Genomic DNA, 21,816 nt, shown 5'->3' with positions numbered 1-21,816 from the left:
CACGTCTGTGTGAGTATATGTTATGAATCGACAAAACAATTCGACAATTAATTCTGTCAACTGAAGGTATATGGAATTTCCAATTTGAATTCTAATTAATTTAAGCTATGTACTGTTCCATTTGAATCATTTTTTGCGACCGGGGTTTCTCCTTTCGGTATCTTCAGACACTGCACATTCGTCAATTGCAAATTAGTGTTTATTTTTATAATTAAATACAATTTTATTATAACAAAGAAACGAAACACGCAATACAATTAAAGTAGATAAGTATCTATTTAAATTTTATTTAAAACAAAAAAAACATACTGAAATATACCTGGCCGTAATTATGTTTGGAAACACTGTTTTACGCAGTGACTAAATTCGATACGTTTACCTAAAAGTTAATTCCCCTTTAATAACAATAATAGTTGGCTTGTTCCTCTGTCGGGTCATGCACTCGGCTGTTTGTTTATCAGCGGTACATCATTTCCTAGTTCTTGGCCCAGCGATCCGAAGGCAGATCTCGTTGCTGCAGTTTCGAGACGTCATTCAAACAGTGAACAATTTTGACGCATCCATTTATTATCAGTATAATTGCGGCTTAGATAACGTTTTCGTGGAAAATATCCGCTCTTCTTCACCCTCGCCATGTTTTCTAGTGACGTATCTGTGGGAACCGTCGCAAAACGGCTGTCTTTACTGAGCCGCACAAGTTACACTCTGGTACGAATATTTTAATTCAAATTTAGAATAAATTCTATGGAATCTGATCAATAATTTAGGAATAGGTATTCTTAATTCAAATGTCTGTTCAAAAATAAATAACATAGAAAACCTCTGTACAACGAGTCTGTAATTATTATTGCCATATTATTACAAACAATGATTCACATAAATTTAATATCTGTAGTAGGTACGGTACGGTCACAATGTATTTACTGTTACGGACAAGTTATTAATGTTGCTAGTTTGGTTATTAATTTGTACCTATAAGCTTGGAAAGTTTTCTTTTCAAATGTCTGCACACTTACACTGATTCATAAAGCTTACTAGAAAATCACTATCATTACGATATTTTGACACATTTTATCGAAAAATAAATTAGCTAGTACATCGGTACTAATTATCTATCTATGACCATAGATTAAATAGGTAATTACTATTATCGAAGGTTGTAAAACATCCACAAAATATCTGAAATTGTCGAAAAAAAAATCAAGTTTACTATCACAGCTTTATTAGTTATTATTAGATTTACTTCAATACAGTTATTGTGTATTCTCTGCAGTTACATAATAAGCAATGTCAAATAAATAAACATATATCTAGCATATAATGTTTTAATGTTTTCTATGGTGGTGGGTCTATTTTGTGCGTTTTATTTAATCCTTGTATGTTACTATGGTGGAACAATTTAAGCTTGAACATGCGTAGATACGATTTTTTCTAGTGCGCATCAATTAGAGACCAAAAATGATTATTGTTACGGTTGCTATCGTTGACTGTATTTACATTAGCAATCCTTCTGACTATGGCTGTTTTTCTATGAAAGCTATAGAACTTCGCGCTTATGTGACGTGTGTGTAAAGTGTCATTCTAAATCAAGTATGTTAATTTATAATCATCGAAAATTGTCAGACGAAAACTAGAAATAGCCGTCCACGTTATGAATCAACTTTAAATAATAATTGCGTAGTCGTATGTTAATGATGTTGTTTGACGTTTAGATATAAATTCATCAAATCTTCGTAAGTCAATTTAGTTATTAGTTTCCGTTTAACGGAAAACAACAGTGTTTGAAAATGCCATACAATATTCGTATTGTAAAACACATATTGATGGTATGTATTATTGCTAACATAATATCAGTTGGTTAACTTTTGTTTATATTGTGTTGTAGGCTGTGTTCAAATTTTAACTTTCACGTTATTTCGTTTAGTTAAATATTATGTAACTTTCGTGTCAAAATTTAAATTTATATACTTAATGCGCTGTTTACCGTTACCGTTAAGTGTGTTAAAAAATATCATTCGGTGATTTATTTACCTTGATTAATTTTTTGGGATAACGCTCCGCATCGGACGGTGGGCCACTAACCCTGAAGTTCTCGCGTCTCGTTTACGGCTGACTTCTCAAATTAAACCTCTGCCCGCACTCTCCGAATCAAAATGAGTCAGCTGATCTGACATTTTGAACGATGTCGCCGCAATTAGTGCGATGCCAGACGGGTCGGAGCGTCCATCGCGTCTATTTGATATTCAATTTACACAGATAATTTAATTGTATAGCTTTACTTTGGCCAGTTCGTAATTATTATTATTACAGTTTTGTTGGCGCTGAAATCGTGTTCTGCCCTGACGCGCGACAATCCCGCGTAAAATGAAAATCATTCATGATGTCGACGGGCTAAGAAAAGCGCGCCGTAGGTGTTTCAACATTCGCGCGAATCTTTTCGGCAGACGCGCTCTCCCACCGTGGCAGCATCGTTCTTGCTCGACGTTACTCTTCAACTTAGCGTCGTCTCTCTAAAAATTTTAATCGATTACGGCTGCCGTGTCGCGTAAATCGTTTTTATTGTGTTTTCATCTCAGTGTTTATTTGGTGCTGTAGATATATACTAGCGTCCAGATTGAATATCCACGATAGTGATATTAAATAAACTTGTTACTTACATCCAATTAGAGTCGAGTTTTATATACGTATATGTTTTAGTTGTCTATTGTTGTTGTGATAGTATTCTTTAAGTGACTTTATGGATTAAAAACAATATTAGGTAGTTATTTAATTGTATAGTTGCCATATTCGTTGCCGTTCGAATTCCTTAATTAGCACGCAATGGATAATGAGTAAAAGTTAACTACTTTTTTTTAAATCTGTGCAAGGTGTTACTGTGTCGCAGTGCGGAGGGATGACCCCGCGCGGACTAGATGTCAGGAAATAAAGAAAACAAATATACCCATGTGCGATCCCTTATCGCTAGTCTACACGCTCCGAAAAATGTCGCCCGGCCTCCAATCGACGCGTGGGACGTCGAGTCGGCTGGCGGCGATTCGACAGTTGCCGCGGAGGAAGATTTCCTGGCTGAAAAACCTTCGATTATTGTTATTAATGATGACAAAGATACAAGTAGACTTCCCGCTCTCCGCGAAGAGACGACACCTCGACCGTCAATCTGCGGGAGCGCAATATCCCTGTCAGATCTGGGTGACATTCCGCTTTCCACATTTCATTCCATCGAACCGGACAATCTTCCCAGAGGTGCGACTTCCGCACCTCCTCCTTTCACCGGTCACCGGCGCAGGGCGAGTCACGACGCTGTGGAGAGTGTCTCATATCTCTCGCCAGAATTCTCCATCGACAATGCGGATAGCTCGAGAGAATCCAGTCCCAAGAGAAGTAAAAGCAACAGCATATGCGTGTCATCGGATATGGGCCGGTTAGCGGCCGCCCGTCGCAGAGGCGCTTCGTTTTTGCATCTGCACCTTTTGGACCTCGTGGGAGGAGGTGGCGCATCCGGCTCCCTTACCGCATCGCCGAGTGTGCACATCCCCACGTTCACCATCACGGCCCCTGCAGAGTCCGCCGGTCGCAAGCTGAGCAGCGCCTTCCACGGTCTGGGGGCGTTCGCGCTTCGGCGACACTCCAACGCGGTCAGTGAAGAGTCTCCGTGTGCGGTGTGCCGATGTTTCTAACCAGCCAACCAACCCTTAGTCGCGTAGCGATCGACGGAAGTCCGTCGACTGACCTGTCCTGCTTTGCGCGATGCATCGATGGCTGTGCCTTAGTCTTCATTCACCTTATGTGTAATAATGATTTTTAGAACATTTAGACGTTGTTTACTAATTAAAAGAGTTTTCCTAAACATGATTTTTCACATTGTCAACAAAATGCTCCGTCGACATCACAACTACATTATTTGTTTTTCTTTGCTTCAATTACAAATCAACCAAAAAACACAACTTCCATTATTTCAAAATGTATTATACATAATACAATTATGTATAATACATAACAACAAGAAAACAATTAATTGCTTAGATAGTTTAACTATACTATCTATTAATTGTTGAATAAGAGTAAAAAAATAATTTGAACTTATAAATAAATAAATGTATAAATTAATTAAAAGGATTAAAAATCTTTCCTCAATATGCAATCTTGTTAAATTAGTGACCATACCAAAAACAATAAGTACCCACATTTTAATATTATAATATGGGTTAATCTCTGATTATCTCTTCTTAGTACCATACTAGTCGCTAGTAGGCGAAGCCTAATTATGGGCCTTATAACAGCCTTTTTGCGAAGAATGGTTGTTAGCCATTGTCCATTTGAGCTTTTTCTAAATCGTACATGCACACATGTAAATTTGGTGGGCACTGGATACAAACCCTCCACCCACATCGGGGCGGACACCACTCCCTACTTCACCTTGTGCTGCGTCTTATGTGTATAATAATGTATATTTTCCGATTTAATTTATTGCTTAGCTTAATCCTAAATAATATATTCGTCATTGCTTATTAACTCAGGCATAAATAATATATACCTACTAATGGCTTTCAACCCTCTTATATATTGTGTGTGTTGTGTTTGCCATTTAAAATGCTGTTATTGTATGATTAACAAATATTCAAATGAAATTGTCTTCTCCGTTAAAAGCATAGTGTGCTTTCTTACCAATATTTAACATCGTGATTATTTGTAATATCAATTTATTATCAGTAATTTTAGCCGACAGATTACGTGACCGCATATTACAATAATTAAGGCCATGCATTAGTTGAGGCACGGTCTAAAAAGATCGTCGCTAGGCGATGCGCGGATTGCGGGTGGCGGGTGAAAATGACGCCTGTCAAACGAAATATTAATTGTCATATAAATCCAACATACGTCCATTTTATGTTCTGTTTATTGTTCTATTAGTAACAATAATAATATATTCATTGACATGTTTTCTTTTTAAAGTAAATGAGTAACGTTTTTAGTCATCTTTACACGATTTTAGAATTAATTGACCCGTCGCCATCACGCAGCAAAGTGACGTGTTCCTGGGTCAACTTTCTCTCAGTGAATGGCAGCGAGTCCAAAATTTCGTCGCCCGTACAGTTGAAAATTATTTGGCGTTTCACTGATGCGTCACCTTAATATATAATATGTATCTCAGATGTGTATCATATAATAAGAGCCAATTGCATTTTAAATAAAACATTACGTACGTACTCTGCAAGATTATCTTATCTGTATATGATTTGAGTTTGAGAGCACAGGTATTCACAAGTGATAAAATTGGATTCACAAAATTTCAGCGATCGCCAACGTAATATCGGCGGGTAATTTCAAGCAAAACTTTTTATCGGAGCAGATTTATTACAACCCTTCCCTATTGTACGTATTATAATATAATTATATATAATATGATTAAATCAATCAAGTTTTAAATTCCTGTACAGTATGTTAGGAATCAGCGTCGCAGATGAAATTTAGCTAATAGAATTTATGTTATCCTCATGATACAATTAATCTATTTTTCTCTATCAATGATTTATTGTGTTTTTTTTTATTTGAGAAAGCGCACATATTTTACTTCAATAAAAAATCTAAATTTACAAAAAATGACACAGGAATACGCCAACTATTATACAACGGTGTGGTGCTGACAAAACACTGATAAAAATCATAGAGGCAGATAAAATATTGGAGTATAAGTGGTGTATCTTTCTAATATGTGGTTATCAAATAAGAGATATATATACTAAACTTTTCTCTCAACAAGTTGATTGTGTTACGGTCTGTATGGCATGTTGCACCATTTTGTTGGAACCACTTGTCCAGATCAAAATCATATAATTCATTCCAGGAAAACTCAGTAATCCTGTTTCTATAACGTTCTCCATTGAAAGTAACTGCATTGCCATTTTCATTTAAAAAAAAATATGGTGCATTTACATCTCCAGACCATAAACCACACCAAACTGTTAATTCTTGTAGATTTAAAGGTGTTTCAAGAATAGCATGTGGGTTTTCATTACTCCAAATGTGACAATTGTGCTTATTTACGAAGCCATTTAACCAAAAATGAGCTTCATCGCTGAAGATGACTCTTCATGAAATAATGGATGTGTTTCAAGTTTATCTAAAACTCAAATAAAAAAATTTCGACCCATCGTTCGGCTTAAGTTCTTGTGTTAACTGTATTTTACACGACTTCAAATGCAAACATTTACGAAGAATATTCCATGTAGTGCCATAAGAAAGTCCAAGATCTTGTTACTACTACTACGTATATCTGATTACTCTGGATTTTCATCCACATTTTGATTCATAACATTGATAGTATCAGCAGTACGTTTACGTTTTTGACGGGTTATATTCTTAACATCACGAACATTACTATTTGACTCAAGTTTTCAAATTAAATTACGAATAGTACCTAAGCTTTGTAGGTCGATTATTTTGGCCATAAATTTCACGTCATGTCCGAAACGTAGCTCGAATATACATATTTATTATTGTTGTAATAAATTTTAATAATTGTCATACGCTGTGCAACTGTGTATCTTTCCATTATGATTTTCCAAACAATACTAAACACAAATGTCAATTTTGGTGGGAATCAGAAAAAAATGGCAATGGCGTTTTAAAAATCTATAGTACCTAGGTACCTACTAATATTATAACTCTATACAATATGGCGCAGATTGCATACAGCTTAATATATCGATCGTTAGAACATATATTTTTCAAAAAATAATATGTTATATATGTACTTATATTTCAATATAATATACATACTGGCTGTCCGATACTGCATAGTGAAAAATAAAATTTGTAAATCAGCTAGCCCACTCCACGTCGGTGTGTATAGGTTAATAAACTTTATCCTGCCCAACCTACACAAGTACATGACACGACTGACCGCGACACTACTGTCAATTGTTTAGAATGGCATCGGGTATTGAGTAGAAATGTATTTGGCAATTGGATTTTGGTGTGATAAGAAATGTTAATATTTACATCTCAACAAACTCGTTATGTTTGTAATATATTATTGATACGATTGTATGAAGGACGTACCTACTTACACATTCAAATGTCTATTATCTTAGACTTACTTAGAGGAGCAATTACCCTGCTTACCATGCTTTCGTACCCCTAAATGCCTAGATAAAACTCATAGCATTAGAATATTTAATTACATATATTTGTCGTCAAAATTCTGTAGAAACAATACGTAGGTGGTTAATTTGAGACATGGTCAATCCAAACATTCTCTTCATTATTTAGTAAATTGATGAAAATTATCCACTTTATTAAATACACCTTTCAACGACTCTATCTTACCAATTTACTAAGTCATTTGTCAAATTTCATTGTTGATATGACGATTCTATATGCTTTTTAATTGAGAAATATATAATTATTTTAATTTACCAGTTAGTCAATTTGTAATATTTTTTTTTGTGTATTCTATATCCGACCCTGGCTGTGCCAATGATTTTTTTCATTTAGACACTTGATGGTCTTGCAAATTACCTCATTAAAGAATGTTAGGCTGTCAATACTAATCAATGATCACCATGTAGTGTTTCTGGTTCCATTGTCTCTCTTCGAGTCAGAGTGGGTGGAGTGTTTTGACGGCTAGCTCTTCAGTCTTCAGCCCCCTTCCTGTTTATTACTTTCTTGCCAAATAACATAAAAATAATATTCTCTTAAAATGTTGCAGCTGTTTGAAGAATACTGTCAAACGTGCGCGCTTGTTTAGTTGGGGGCATATTTAGTAAATAATGTTTACTATCAAACGAAATAATAATATTTACCAACATCACTCTTCGAGGCGATAATTAATCGCTCATTTATGTGGCTAATAGGCTAAGATTTGGCACGCGAGAAACAGTCGTGCACATGTTTTTTCATTGTTGTCGTTTCATTGTGCACACCATATTGGAAAAATTGCGCCCGAAAATGATTTTTCATTTTATATTATAATTTTAATTAATATCAATTTCACATTAATGTTTATTTTATCATCTAAGTAATTATATTTTTAATCCTATGTATCATTTATTATTACCACGTTTTTATTAGCTCGTATTCCTGTTTGTCCGGTACAGATTTTTCCTTGTGCAGTACAAATCTTTTCTTGTTTGTCCAAGATTTTTAACTAACTTCCCGACTAGCTAGACATTTGAAACTTTTAGAATATAACAGAACATGACGACAATGCATTCTTTTAATACTTTTGGCGATCTGCAGAATTGAATTCTTTTTCAGTTAATTCTATTTTGTATGTTTCGGAAGAAATCCGTTAAAAGTATTATTTACTACTCACTATTATTGGTTGCTAAGGGGTCCTAGCAACTAAATTATTAATATATACGTGCGTTACTAAGGAAATCAATATGAAATATCAAAATGACATTTCAGTATTCTATAATATTTATTCAGTATTTCTATCAAGTACAATAAAAAGTTTTTATTAATACATAGAATTGACAAGTTTATATGATTCAACAGAAAATTTAAAAACGTTAAATATAAAAAGTTCTTTTTATCTTGTAATTATATTTAGTGAAAACCCGCACTAAATTATTAACTTAAATATTATCACCATTATCATGTCGATCACTTTCGACCCACTACTGGATGAAGGCATTTCCTTGCTGTTTCTACTCTTCTCAGTTCTCCTTTGCTTCACGTACTTCCCGCCAAACTTGATTATTTCATCGATCTTTTAATATATCTCGGATACCACTGGAAGGTGTGGTATACCTAACGATGATCCGTTTATCGAACGATCTGGCCTATCCATATACACTTCAAGGTCTTGATGAATTGTATTATAACCATCTTTGCTTCTCCCTTTCCATTGTATTTATTTTTCGATCCCTGTGCCGAACAAGCATATCTCCAACCACGTTGTGACTCCTAGTTTTTCTTTTGGAATCATACTTAAGGTCCATATTTCGCAGCCTTTAATAAACACTCACGTATAATTTGAGGTCACTCTTAATATTCTATTCAATCGTTCAAATGCAGTTTTGATTTCTGGACTATTTTGGAAAACATTCATCCATCCATAAACATTTTCTCCTGAACCTACGTAATTTCCCATTTATTCAAGCTTAGTTCCGTTTACACAACAATTATTCATCTTGAATTCGCAAAGCAGTTTATGTTTTGGAAGCATTTATTTTCAACCCTAATTCGAGGCTCGGTTCTGTAGAGCGTACATAAGTGAAACGGCAAATAATTTCCAACACTATGTCGAACGAAATTTTGGCCGCGTTGCCATTCGGAGAGGGATAGTCGACCTGTTCGCACGTCAATTTCTTTTGTGATGGAGTCGGATGAATATATTCTGCATTCGTGTAAAGATGACTAAAAAAACGTTCCGCATGTAGGTACATGAAAAAGAAAACATGTCAATGAATATACTATTATTATTATTACGAATATAATAATAAACATAACATAAAAAGGACGCTTTACACCCACGATGGCCGAGTGGCTCAAATGCCGGCCTATAGAGTCGAGGGTCCCAGGTTCGAATCCTGGGTCTGGCTAGTACACATATTGTTTTTCAATTTGTGTATGAGTCAGAGTATGGACCTTATAGGTTGATCAAGTGGCTGACATCCATTTCTCGTAAAAACAAAAATATGTCAATACAAACTTCCACTCTGTGGAGGCCCATATGATCCTATTAGGATCGGACATGGTCGAAAGAAAGAAAAAGGACGCATGTTGAATTTTTATGACAAATTCATTCGGCTCGCGTCATTGCACCCGCAATCCGCGCATCGCCTAGTCATGATCTTTTTAGACCATGCCTCAGCTGAGGTATATATAGCCTTAACTCTTTCTTATTCTTGTCTAGATGTTGTCTTTTGAAAAGATGAGAAGCCGCCTTTTGTAAAATGTTGGACCTATACATACTATTTTATAGTACAGGTCTACAAAATCATGACATTTGGTATTTCGTTTGATAACACATTCATCGGACCGCAAAGCAAATAAACTATTTTTTTCTTTCTTATATGGTACCTACCTACTTATTGGTTTTATCTATTATAGCATTTTTTCAATTATCTTCCCGTACAAATAAATAATATTGTTTAGTACCTACCACTAGTTGTTGGTATTTTATGCCTCGTAATATTAATAATGTATCCAGTAAATATTTATTTTTACGATCAGCTAAAATAATAAAGTTATGTTCGTGGTAGATAATAATTAATTTTAAAGAAATCAATATTTTCATATCTGAAGCCTGCCCACAGACGAGCGGATTTTAGCTAACCTCGTCATGGGGCAAATATTGCAGTTAGGTACCTATATCCAATGAAATTTATTAATATTACAGTTAGGTATAGGTTTTTTTTCGCTGCGCGGATAGAGTTGCCGTACGGACGACAATCGTACAGAGTCCACTCTGAGTTTTGTCATATTAGCGATATAAAACCTCATTTCTGCAAACCACTCCATACCAATGGACCGACACCGCATTGACTGTACATCATGCCTTACGAAATATCAAAAACTATTTACGTGTCAGTTATGGTTTTATAATGTTAGGTGAAGAAATATGAATAAAATATATCTTGAAAAAATATGCTATCAAAATCAATTTTACTCACAGAGTTTGGTATACCTACTGCTATGAAGTCCAAACTATCTAGGTAAGTACGAGTATATGTAAAATTTACAGTCATATTAAATAGGTATTTTCATATATTATCTTAATTAGGTGAGACCAAAATTCAGTTTACTTTATTATTAAATTAATCAATACAATGCAGTTCCACCATGAATTGACAGTTAACACAATAAAAGAAATTTACTTAATTGAATTTTAACATCCATACTTTGTGGTGTATTTAGTTTAACAAATTAATTCAAGAAATTTTATGGAAGATTTGTTATACTAATAAATAATGTATCTATACACTTGCAGCGTTTGAGAGTTTAATTTGGTAGATACAATCTGGCAACAATGAAACATACTGACAGTTTGACATTTATAATTTCAAAATACACTTGTCTTTCAATACCAGTATAATGTTTTGGATTTGAATAATAATGTTTTCGGCAGAATTTTAGGCAGCTTTCAAATATTACTAATAGGTTATCTTACGCAGGAATTTTCAATTCATATATTTTAAGAATATAAAATAATTTAAATTCTATTTTATTCAATTTACCCAGACTTTCCTGTGTTTTGCGATAATTTTATCGTGTTGTAAACTTACCCATATCACGCTACCCATGTTAAAATTAAATGACATAATATTATGTTTCGTTTAACATTTACCCTGTAGCGATTTGTGAATATAAATAATAAATAATATGTTCAACCTTTAAAGGACGTAATAAGCTACAAACATGAAAGTATTACGTATTCGAGAAAATAATATAGTTCAGTTCGAGTTCAAAGTGACCAGGGGATAGGTATAATGTAAACCCTGTTCAAATTTTTTGTATAAATTAATGATACAGTAACTATATACCTAAGTCAATAATTTTTTATTGTTTCACTGTTTATACTAGAGTGCATTAGAAATATCAATAACAAAACCGCATCTATTCTATACACAAGACCGCAATCGGCGGCTATCGAGGATAGTTTTTCATATTTTTGTATTGAAGTATTATAATGTTTACAATAAGTGAGCTGTAATTGTTATAATAAGTGCTATGTTTTAACCGCACCCCTCTTGGCTGTGTTAACTTTTAGGCATAAAGCCCATTGACGCAGCGAGTGCGGCGCTCGCGCAAAATTTCTACAAGTGGCGCGTAAATCATCGAAAATACAACGTAATCAAATACGCCAGCGCACACTGGACTTGACGATGCCTTGTGCCCCGCCTGCCGCATGAGTCACCGTTTTTCGCTTCTCGGCGATACGATTTAATGAAAATACAAAGAAGTCCATTCATTGAACACGGCTACCAAAATCACGCTGCTCGAAGCGTCGTCGTTCGACGGGCGAGAAGTCATTATTTAATAACAGAGAAGTCATTGTTTAATTTTATTCCGTGTCCTATATTTCGCTGGTTGAATAATGTCGTCGTAAATATTAATTACAAGCCCCGAAATAATATAATATTTTTATTGCTTTGTTATGAGAGACGCTGTAATAATAATTATTTTGTGCTGCTTGGGCCGCTTATTGCATAGGTGAAGGGTAATGCGCGGCAAGAGACGTGTGATTATGGTTATGAATAAACGCTTCATACGCCGACTTCGCCCGCTCGACGCGTTCTATGGGCAGGTTAGAGCTAGATAGACAGTTTTGACTGTTTAGACGGCTAACTTATTGTAACAATTATAATACCTCAATACAAAAATATGATAAACTACTCTCGTCAACCGCCGATAGCAGTCTTGTGTATAGAATAGATGCGCAGAATCATAAAAACACTGGAAACAAGTATGTACCTATCTACGTAAATAAAATATAGGTAACTAAACATAATTTCTTATTTTCTAAATTAGAGACAAGAGATAATATACTATTCAATTTTGTGATATAATATAATATTAATCAATTTAATCACGTAGGTAATAATACCTGAGATTGACTTTTAGAGATACTGCAATAATATTTTAGCTAGAAACACAATACGATCACGTCACGTGAGCCCACGGTAGGTAAGCTCGCGCCGATGTTTTACTTTTCTTCCCATCCCGTAGCAAATTTTTAGCTGATACAGTGCCGACTAGCAAAATGTATCAGAACCACACTATGGTCACCTCACGCTTTTTTATTTTCGAGTCTCGTGTTTTCACGTATCCTTGTTTTTAATGGTATGAAAGATAGCTACAAATGACAGGTAATTGAAACAATGTTTTTGTATTTTGTCAGTTTTTATTGTTCTGGTGGTTCTAGCATCTGAGCTCACGTGACGTGATGGTTATGTGTTTCTAGTAGTATATTACTGAAGTGAATGCAAAGCGTGTTAGTAATTTATTTGTCGTTCGCTTTCAGCTGTCATTAATAAAAGGAATCAATATACAGTCACTTGATAGGTACTCGGTAGTAATCATAAACAACAATGCATCGTTGAGTATATACCATGCAGGTCATATAGTTCATGTATCAACCTATCTATCTACCACCACACCTTAGACTGCCTTAGAGACTGAGTGCGCAAAGACTTATTCAAACGTCTATACTAATTTCATTGGTATCTCTATACAATGAAGTGGGGTCGATTTCAATGGCGTCAACTAATTTGCTGCTATTTTCACAATCTAAAGTCAACTTAATTTACTGGTCTATTAACCTAATGTTCTTGAAAAAATATGATAATAAAATATTATATTCACTAAATTTCCTAAACAATGAACTTGAGTTTTTATCACTTCTAATCAAATAAGTCATAAATAACTCATAACAAATGATAAAACTAATTTGTGTCTGCTTTGGACTCAAAAATATTTTTATTTATTTAATAGTAGGAAGACAGATATATCGAAACCCTTATAAGATTGGTCTTATTTTGCGCATATTATATTTTTCGATAATATTGTCCATTATAACTAGACTGGAAATTAGTATGTTATAATAATTATGAATGGAGTCTGATTTACCCTTAAAAGGGCCCTGACATAGTATGGACCTAATAAGTGTTCTTAATTTTTTGGTCAGAAAATCAAATAGGTATATGAAAATCTAATAAATGAAAATCTTTTAAATTTAACTTTAAAACTCTACTGGCATTATTATCTGGCATTATATATTATCACAAATTTTGCGAGTTACTGCCTTCTTCCTTAGAAGGGCAGTAACTCACAAAATTTGTGAAATTGAGTTATGAATGCCATCCGTTAGGTAATTTTGAAAGCTATATATTCTTTTCACTTTAAAATCACTATTATTACTAAAATACTGTTGAAATCCTTAGTGAAAAAATAGACATCTTCTAAAATAATACTTTTTTTTTAGCAAAAAGGCAGTAATTCCACCTATTCATTACAGTTACTGCTTGTTTATTATTACTTTATTTGTATTTTAACATCCTACTAATAAAAATGCCCACCGTTTTTTATTAATTCACAGTACTAAAGTTTGAGAAAAAACACATTATGTCATTTATCTCGAAAATGTGTGAGAGTCAGTTACTGCCTTCTTCCTTAGAAGGGCAGTATAGGAAATGAACATAATCGATGTTGACCAGTGGCATTGCGTAAATGATTTTTCATCTGCGACAAAAGACTTTTTCCCGTGTCAATAATTTATTCATGAGGTTTGATGCCTCGTTAGGTTACCCTGGCTTGTAGCCCATTTAGAAATATATTAAATCCAGCGCCCCGGGCCTATTCTAACATATCTTTTGTCATCCAAAAAGAGCTAATTGTGATAAATCTATCACATTTATCACTTTACATATTCTGGCGGTTAATTATGTATAAAAGTTAACCGTCTGAACTGTCGAAAGGTGATATCTTTTAACAGCGCCTCTGTTGCACATGCTAATGTGAGAACGAGACAGAGTATGACAATTTTACATATTGAGAATTAAGTCAAGACGTAAGATCCGACTGTTTGGCTGCAATCGCAATGATATGACTAAGAAAATTGTAGGTTATGTTAATATGACATGTCAATACAAAAGTCTTGTATTTGGCTCATTGCCAACTAGATGGCGCTCGTTCGGCTTTAACAGCTTTTGTTCGGTCTTATCCGCTTGGGTTCGGCATTACGAACATATCTGAACTTGACCGACATGTCTACCAACCTAATTTTTTGCCATATTATGAATTAGAGATAGCTGCCGCTAACTGTTTATTGTAAAGAATACCTTCCGTGCTAACTTAAAAGAATGGAAATAACGGAAACGTGCTAAAGTGATAACCGTTAAGAATAGACCTGCAGGCCTGATTGTCATACTAAAATGACCAGTATTCTTTGATTAGGCTTAACATAAATTTTAATAATAATCTATAATGTATTTCACAACGAGCAATGATTTTTGTATCTTTAAACAATTTGAATAAAACTATAATAATTAATAAAAAATATGATTACTTACTGCATTTTATAACTGTTACTTTGACTGTTTTCCTGCATGATAAAAGTTATATAATTCACACAAACTAAAATGTCTCATAATTTTTATATAAGAATACAATATTCTTTTTAATTAATAAATTTTCTGCTACCAACCTTTAATGTTTGATATTAATTAACCTTTCAGTACATATTATGAAATATTTTTTGATAAGTATGCATATTCAGAATTTTATTCATATATAAATAGGTACCTACATTAACAATATATTATAATATAACTGAGTTGTAACACATTAATTTACGTTATAAGATTTTATCACATTGCTTAGTACCTAAGTATATTATGCCATGGGTTTAGTTCAATTATTATAAGGATCAAAAACTGATACAATCAGTTGTGTTCTGTGTACCCCTGATTAAAAAAGCAGATTAGATAATTCTGAATTAAGCCTAACAGAAAAGGAGAGAAAACAGTACCTACTGGCAATATATTATTATCATTAATTGAAATCTGACTATAAACCGATCAATGCACCAATATAAACTATATATCGTCACTGTTCTGGCAGAAGACACTAATTCGAAAGAATGACATATTGAGTTAGTTACACCAAAATGTTCCTTATAACTTAACTTTACCGTCTGGAAACCTTAATAAATAAACAGTCTTTATTTTAAAGTCATCCTTTTTACGATTACTTAATAAACTCACATGATAGACCATTTCAAACATTTTAACAACTTCAAAGTCAAATTACTCAAAACTAGTATTCTCCAGTTAGTGTGTTCTGCCAGAACAGAGACGATATGCAATATCTAACTCATAAATGTTTATAAATACACTGAATTAAAAGTTTAAACATTAGATTTCAAATCAATAGCTATTTCTGCTTTAACCGCATTTGAAAGACCGTAATAACCGGGAATAAAATAGTCTTTGTGCTGATATTAATGATGTTGAGTCTGAAATAGCTATCAACTTGAAACAATCTTCATCCAATTTAATTATGTGTAATTGTTAAATAGAATAGATTCTAACACAATAAATAGCAGGTAGTAAATACTAGTTAATATTTTATGACTATTTCTAAACCTTTGAACATAATATTATACTAGATCAAGATTTACTTAGCCTGTTCTCTAAACAATCACTTGTATTCATGATAATTTATACAGATTGATAATAATATTATGTATTTCTGATCAATGTTATTAACTCCTTTTATTATTTGCATTTTACAGAGTCTTCACCGTACAGAATCGATGGTTTCACTTTGCTTCCGCCCGTTATCAAATATTATTACCGATGACAACCTCGCTGCACTGCAAGCATTCCTCGCAGCCAATAAGCAAATCCAAATCGACGATAGAGACGAGGTAAACTGTCATGTCATTTTAAATACCCAACATTGAACATTCTCAGTCAGAAGATTCATAATAAACACTTTGTGTAATGTTCACATTGGCTTATATTTTAAATCTTCGCTTCACTTTTCTGTCTTTGTGTAAATTCTTCTGTCATACAATTTGTAACTTCTGTATTATATTATTTCTTTACTTGAAATAAAACAAAAATGCCTTTTTTTATTTTAGACAGTAATATAATGATTGTCAATCATGGTTTATATTTTCTAAGCAATCTATTTGAAGAATTATAAGTTATTAAACTATTTTTTTTGTATAATATACAAATTATACCCTACCTTTTGTATCATATAAATTTTAACTAATGTTTTTAATATAGCATCTATTTATCAGACTGTAGTTAAATAAAAAAAATACTTTTTTAATTAAAAATTAATGTAATAAAAAAATCCAGCAAGTGATTCTCTGATGATTGGGCAATTCTTTGCTTACAGATTAATGTGTTAACTTAGTATATAGTTAGTAACCATAATCTTTGCTAGTTGTATATTTATCACACGTGTCTTTTAATACACATACATATATTTAATGACTGTTACTTTATAATACTTTATAATTACGTTATAATACATTAATGGCCGAGCGGCTTAAGCGTCAGCCTGTAATGTCGAGGGTCCTAGTTTCGAATCCTGGGTCTGGCAAATACACATATTGTTTTTCAATATGTGTTTGGAGTCAGAGTATGGACCTAATAGGTTGAACAAGAGGCTAACATCCATTTCTCATATAAACAAATCTGTTAATACAACGTCCACTCTGTGGAAGCCCATATATGATCCTCTAAGAATCGAACATGGTGAAGTAGTATTTTAATACACAGTGCCTGAAGTTGCCGAAAGGTAAAACCCGGGTCATTAAACTGGTATTACTTTATCTACTTGGACTCGTAAATATATATTCTCCATATTATATCCTCCATTGCCTATTTGTAACCGAATCTTGGAAGTTTGTTTTCTCTTTTTACCACACAAGTAACAAAAATATCTTTAACATTTATGACCTTTTCTGTGTAAAGCCTAATATGCTCAATAGTGAAAATGGTAATGTGATTAACTTTTTTTCGAATTTGTCCAATAATGTGAGGTTGGTCCTGTTTCAGAATGGCACAACGGCACTCATGGTGGCGTGCCAACGAGGCCGACCATCCATGGTATCGGAGCTCCTGGCTCATGGGGCGGATCCCAACGCAGAAGACAACGATGGCTGGACGGGACTGCTGCACGCTGCCAAACAAGGTCGTACTAACATCTGCACCGACCTCTTGGACCATGGGGCTAACATACACCAAAGAGAAATGGTATGAATATTTTTTTATGACCAGTAGAAATGTTTCTTAATATATTTTTTTATCCATTGAAACAGAAGAGTGTTCTAAAATCTAATCGAATAATATGAATGCTTTTCGTTACTTTCCTGGTAATGGGTAACTTTTCAGTCAGAAAGCGAATCAATTTAACTAGATAAAGGTTTGTGTGATTACATAGATTTGGGAAAATGCACTTTAACCGCCTGACTGCGAAAGCGCGTTTATGCGGTGTAATTACAACTATTCTTACGTTAATTACAACAATTAACTAATTGCGGCATGAAATGACTTATACACCGTTTACACGTGCATGGATTTACTGCTGACAGTACGTATTGTCGCAGCCATAACAAAAAAATACATATGTAAACACGTATTATCGTGCAAATTGCAAATTGCATGCATGGATTAAAAAAGTTCAGAAGCTTCTGAATTCTCACGCGACAATTGGACTGTGCGTAGAACGATAGTGGCGAACCTGCCAGAAAAAAAACCAAATACACCGCGCAGAGACTCACTTTGAGGTCAGCCGATTTTCACGACCTGTCAAATAGTACCATAAAATGACAACATCGTATCTCGCTTACTCTTGAAGAATGAAATTGGCGAGATAGTCAGCACTTTTATGTGTAAACAGTTATTATCGCGATAGTTTAAAATACACACTATTGGTGTAAGTAAATCCATGCATGTGTACAGGCCCTATTATGCATTAAATTTTATTTTAAGTAGTGGTATTTTTCATTTTTTTTACATTTTTTTTTCGTTAATGATAATTTCTTGATTTTTATTCAAGACCGAATAATGCTTACATAAAATTTTAAAATGAATGAATGAATGAATGAATTTCTATCTCATGACGGGTGAGTGCTTTGCACAATAATTATGCTACCGAATCAAGTAATATAACATATACATATACACTATCAATTATATAATATATTGATAATATAATATGTCAGTACACGAGTCGGTAGCTTAATTGCTAAACCCCTCTTCTGGCATGTGATCGATGTAAGTTTGAATCCCATTAAGTCCAACATTGTTTTAAGGTTTTGAATTTAATTTTAAATATTGCAAGTAGTTACGCTCAGTCGATAGTGTTAATTTATCTTTCCGAGGCTGTTCCGAATTATGCATAACTGATTTTATACTTTTATTTTTTACTTCTAGGGAGGCTGGTCCCCCTTAATGTGGGCCTCTTACAAGGGGCACGAAGATGTCGTTAGCCTTCTTCTAGAGAGGGGTGCCGACGTCAATGCTCATGGAAACTTTCACATAAGGTACTATGAAACTTTTTTTTCTATCACTACATCCATTATTTTTATACTTTGTAATTTTTTTTTTTGATGAGTTAAAACTATCAATAATATATTGATGTTATTGTCTCTTGGCAGCTCTCTTGTGTGGGCTGCGGGAAGAGGTCACTCGGCGATCGTCGACCGTCTCCTGTCAGCCGGAGCTCGGCCGAACATCGGAGACAAATACGGAACGACGGCTCTAGTCTGGGCTGCGAGGCGAGGGGATACGGCTTCCGTTCGATCCTTGCTTGCCGCTGGTGCGCTGCCTGACCAAGCCGGCATGTACTCCTGGACGGCGTTGCTTCAAGCCACACAAGGTTCATTCATATTCTAATCTCTTCATACATAAATAGTCTCTCTTATTACTTATATAATTACAAAATGTTCCAAACTGTGTAGATGTTTTTGATTGAAGAAAGAATATTTTTCAAGAAAGAAGGTAAAAACGTACCTCGCTAGAAGGAACTTTATTAATAGTATTCCTTATACAAATGCAGTGTATATTTTCAAATACCAACTATAATTATAATATTTGTGATAAATGACATTTTTGTATTTCAAGCGTCAATGGTTGGTTTTCATGTTAGTTTCTTTTTTTATTGATATCGTATTTTCAAATTAGAGTAATATGTCGATTTGTATTAGTCAATAAACCCTTTATTGCAATAAATATAAGTATTGGATATGGCATTTATTTGTATCATTTTGATTAATCAGTTTCTGTTGGTTATTAAGTTTTTAAACGTTTTTTTCGTATGCTATTGCTAAGTTTTGAAAGTTATAGATCATTACATATTGTGTGAATTTAAAACATAGAAAATTTACATTATATTTTTTCCTTTTGATAATGGCTGATGATAAAATGAATGTTTTAATTTTGAAATAATCATGTCAACTGATATGCATGAAGTGCATTGACTGTTATAATAAACCTTATCTATAAAGCAGTACTTTGTATTTATCTCTCTTCCAACCATTTTTATTTATCAGAGTATTGCAGTTCATTTTTGCAACAGAAATAACAATATTATTATAATTAGGTATGTAGTAGGTGGGCCACCTACTACATACCTAATTATAATAATACTTGTATTTCTGTTGCAAAATGAATGCAATTACTCTGATAATAAAAATGGTTGGAAGAGAGATAAATACAAGTATGATTTATAGATAAGGTTTATTATAACCAGTTCAATAGCACTTCATGCATTACAGCTTGACATGACTTATTTCAAATTAAAACATTCATTTTTATCATCAGCCATTATCAAAAGGAAAAACTATAATGTAAACTTTTCTACCTGTTTTAAACCTTCACACACTATGCTAATGATCTATAACTTTCAAAATTAGCAATAGCATACGAAAAACCGTTTAAAACTTAATTCATTACAAAGTGGAAATAATTTTTAGTTAAACCAAACTTAAATGACAATTAATTAGGTACATGTTATGTAGAGACAATATTAATATGTTCAGCATGATATTACATAATACTAATTAGATTTTTTTACATTTTTATTCCAGGAAACCATATTGATATAGTACAAATGTTATTAGAGCACAAACCAAATGTTAATGCGTTAGATAAAGATGGATGTAATGCTCTCACCCTCGCTTGCAAAGATGGGTTCTATGAGATCGCTGCGGCTCTCCTTAATAGTGGAGCATACATTAACATTCAGGTAAAAATTAATAAACTTGTTATGAGACATTATAATATGTCATCCATTTTAATATAAATTTTATTTCGAAATAAGAACACCTACTTTCTTTTAATCAATCTTTCATAATTATGTTAATATTTATGGCTGTTTTATTTTCAGGATCGTGGCGGTGATACTTGCCTGATTCATGCTGTTAAAGGAGGCCATAGGTCTGTAGTTGAAGCTTTATTAAAAAAGTATGCAGATGTAGATGTGTTAGGTAAAGACAGAAAGACAGCTGTTTATACAGCAGTGGAGAAGGGTCACACAGCCATTTTGAAACTTTTGCTACATTCTAACCCCGATCTTGAATTGTCCACCAAAGTAAGTAGTCTTTCACATAACAAAAATGCTTGGTAGAACTCACATGCTTCGTTTTAAAATTTAATCCAAAAATATATAAAATCATTATATTATATAGACCCTGATTGACGATAAGATTGAGGCATCACCCATGTTCTAAAATCCCATCCGCTTTCCAATATCAAGATATCACTAATTTTCCATTATGAATTGAGACACTTTTTAAACTACTTACAATAAATTGTTATTTGCAGTCCCTATCAATTGACTCATAGAATACTTGCTTGGTATTCATTTGGAAACATTATTTTTATATACTCTCTAGAAATATAGCTCCACCTATCACTTTTATTTATCAAATGTCAAGCTGAACCGAATTCACAAGCCGAGAATACAGCAATAACTGATCGAGGCATACAAAGACTACTGCGGTGACAGCTTGCTAAAACTAATTGTGAGTCCATCAGGGTCTCAGTATTATTTTGTTATGTTATGTCCCATAAATAAAAATGTTACATATTTAAGAGCGTGATACAGAACCATAGTTATCCGGGTAAGTCCCTAAGAGAAAGAACATGGCGTGACGTGTTTCTTAATATTATTCTTGTTAAAACGGCTGCTCAACATCGACAACTCTGCATTACGCTCAAGCTTTAGTGAATAGATGGTAAAATTATTATGTTATTTTTAGTTTTCTGAACTGGTAATGTTTCTTTCTTATCCCTATAGTTTTAATTAATTACCTACCTACCTGTTGTCCCAATAATAAAG

General features: G+C 33.5%; 1 protein-coding gene across 8 annotated transcripts in view; it reads left to right on the top strand.

Annotated features, from left to right (window-relative positions):
* Arms (Ankyrin repeat-rich membrane spanning) overlaps nucleotides 1-21,816 on the top strand; it is a 133,403-nt gene that overhangs the window by 91,601 nt on the left and 19,986 nt on the right. For 3 of the 8 annotated variants that reach the window (XM_085958410.1, XM_085958407.1, XM_085958408.1), the window contains exons 2-7: nucleotides 16,247-16,381; nucleotides 17,529-17,726; nucleotides 18,909-19,018; nucleotides 19,133-19,353; nucleotides 20,564-20,721; nucleotides 20,863-21,066. In XM_085958410.1, coding sequence (XP_085814536.1) covers nucleotides 16,268-16,381; nucleotides 17,529-17,726; nucleotides 18,909-19,018; nucleotides 19,133-19,353; nucleotides 20,564-20,721; nucleotides 20,863-21,066 — 1,005 coding nt within the window. In that variant the 5' untranslated portion in view covers nucleotides 16,247-16,267. Of the gene's footprint in view, nucleotides 1-1,680; nucleotides 1,827-2,574; nucleotides 3,636-3,724; nucleotides 3,789-16,246; nucleotides 16,382-17,528; nucleotides 17,727-18,908; nucleotides 19,019-19,132; nucleotides 19,354-20,563; nucleotides 20,722-20,862; nucleotides 21,067-21,816 lie in introns of those variants that run through there. The other 5 variants (XM_085958406.1, XM_085958405.1, XM_085958409.1 and 2 more) reach the window with 5 other exon arrangements.

Source organism: Rhyacophila brunnea, unplaced genomic scaffold (genome assembly GCF_057557595.1).
Source record: "Rhyacophila brunnea isolate RB1 unplaced genomic scaffold, BYU_Rbru_1.0 scaffold_7, whole genome shotgun sequence".
Lineage (NCBI taxonomy): Eukaryota > Metazoa > Arthropoda > Insecta > Trichoptera > Rhyacophilidae > Rhyacophila > Rhyacophila brunnea.
Note: the sequence above shows the minus strand (reverse complement) of the source record. Positions and strands in the feature narration are given on the sequence as shown.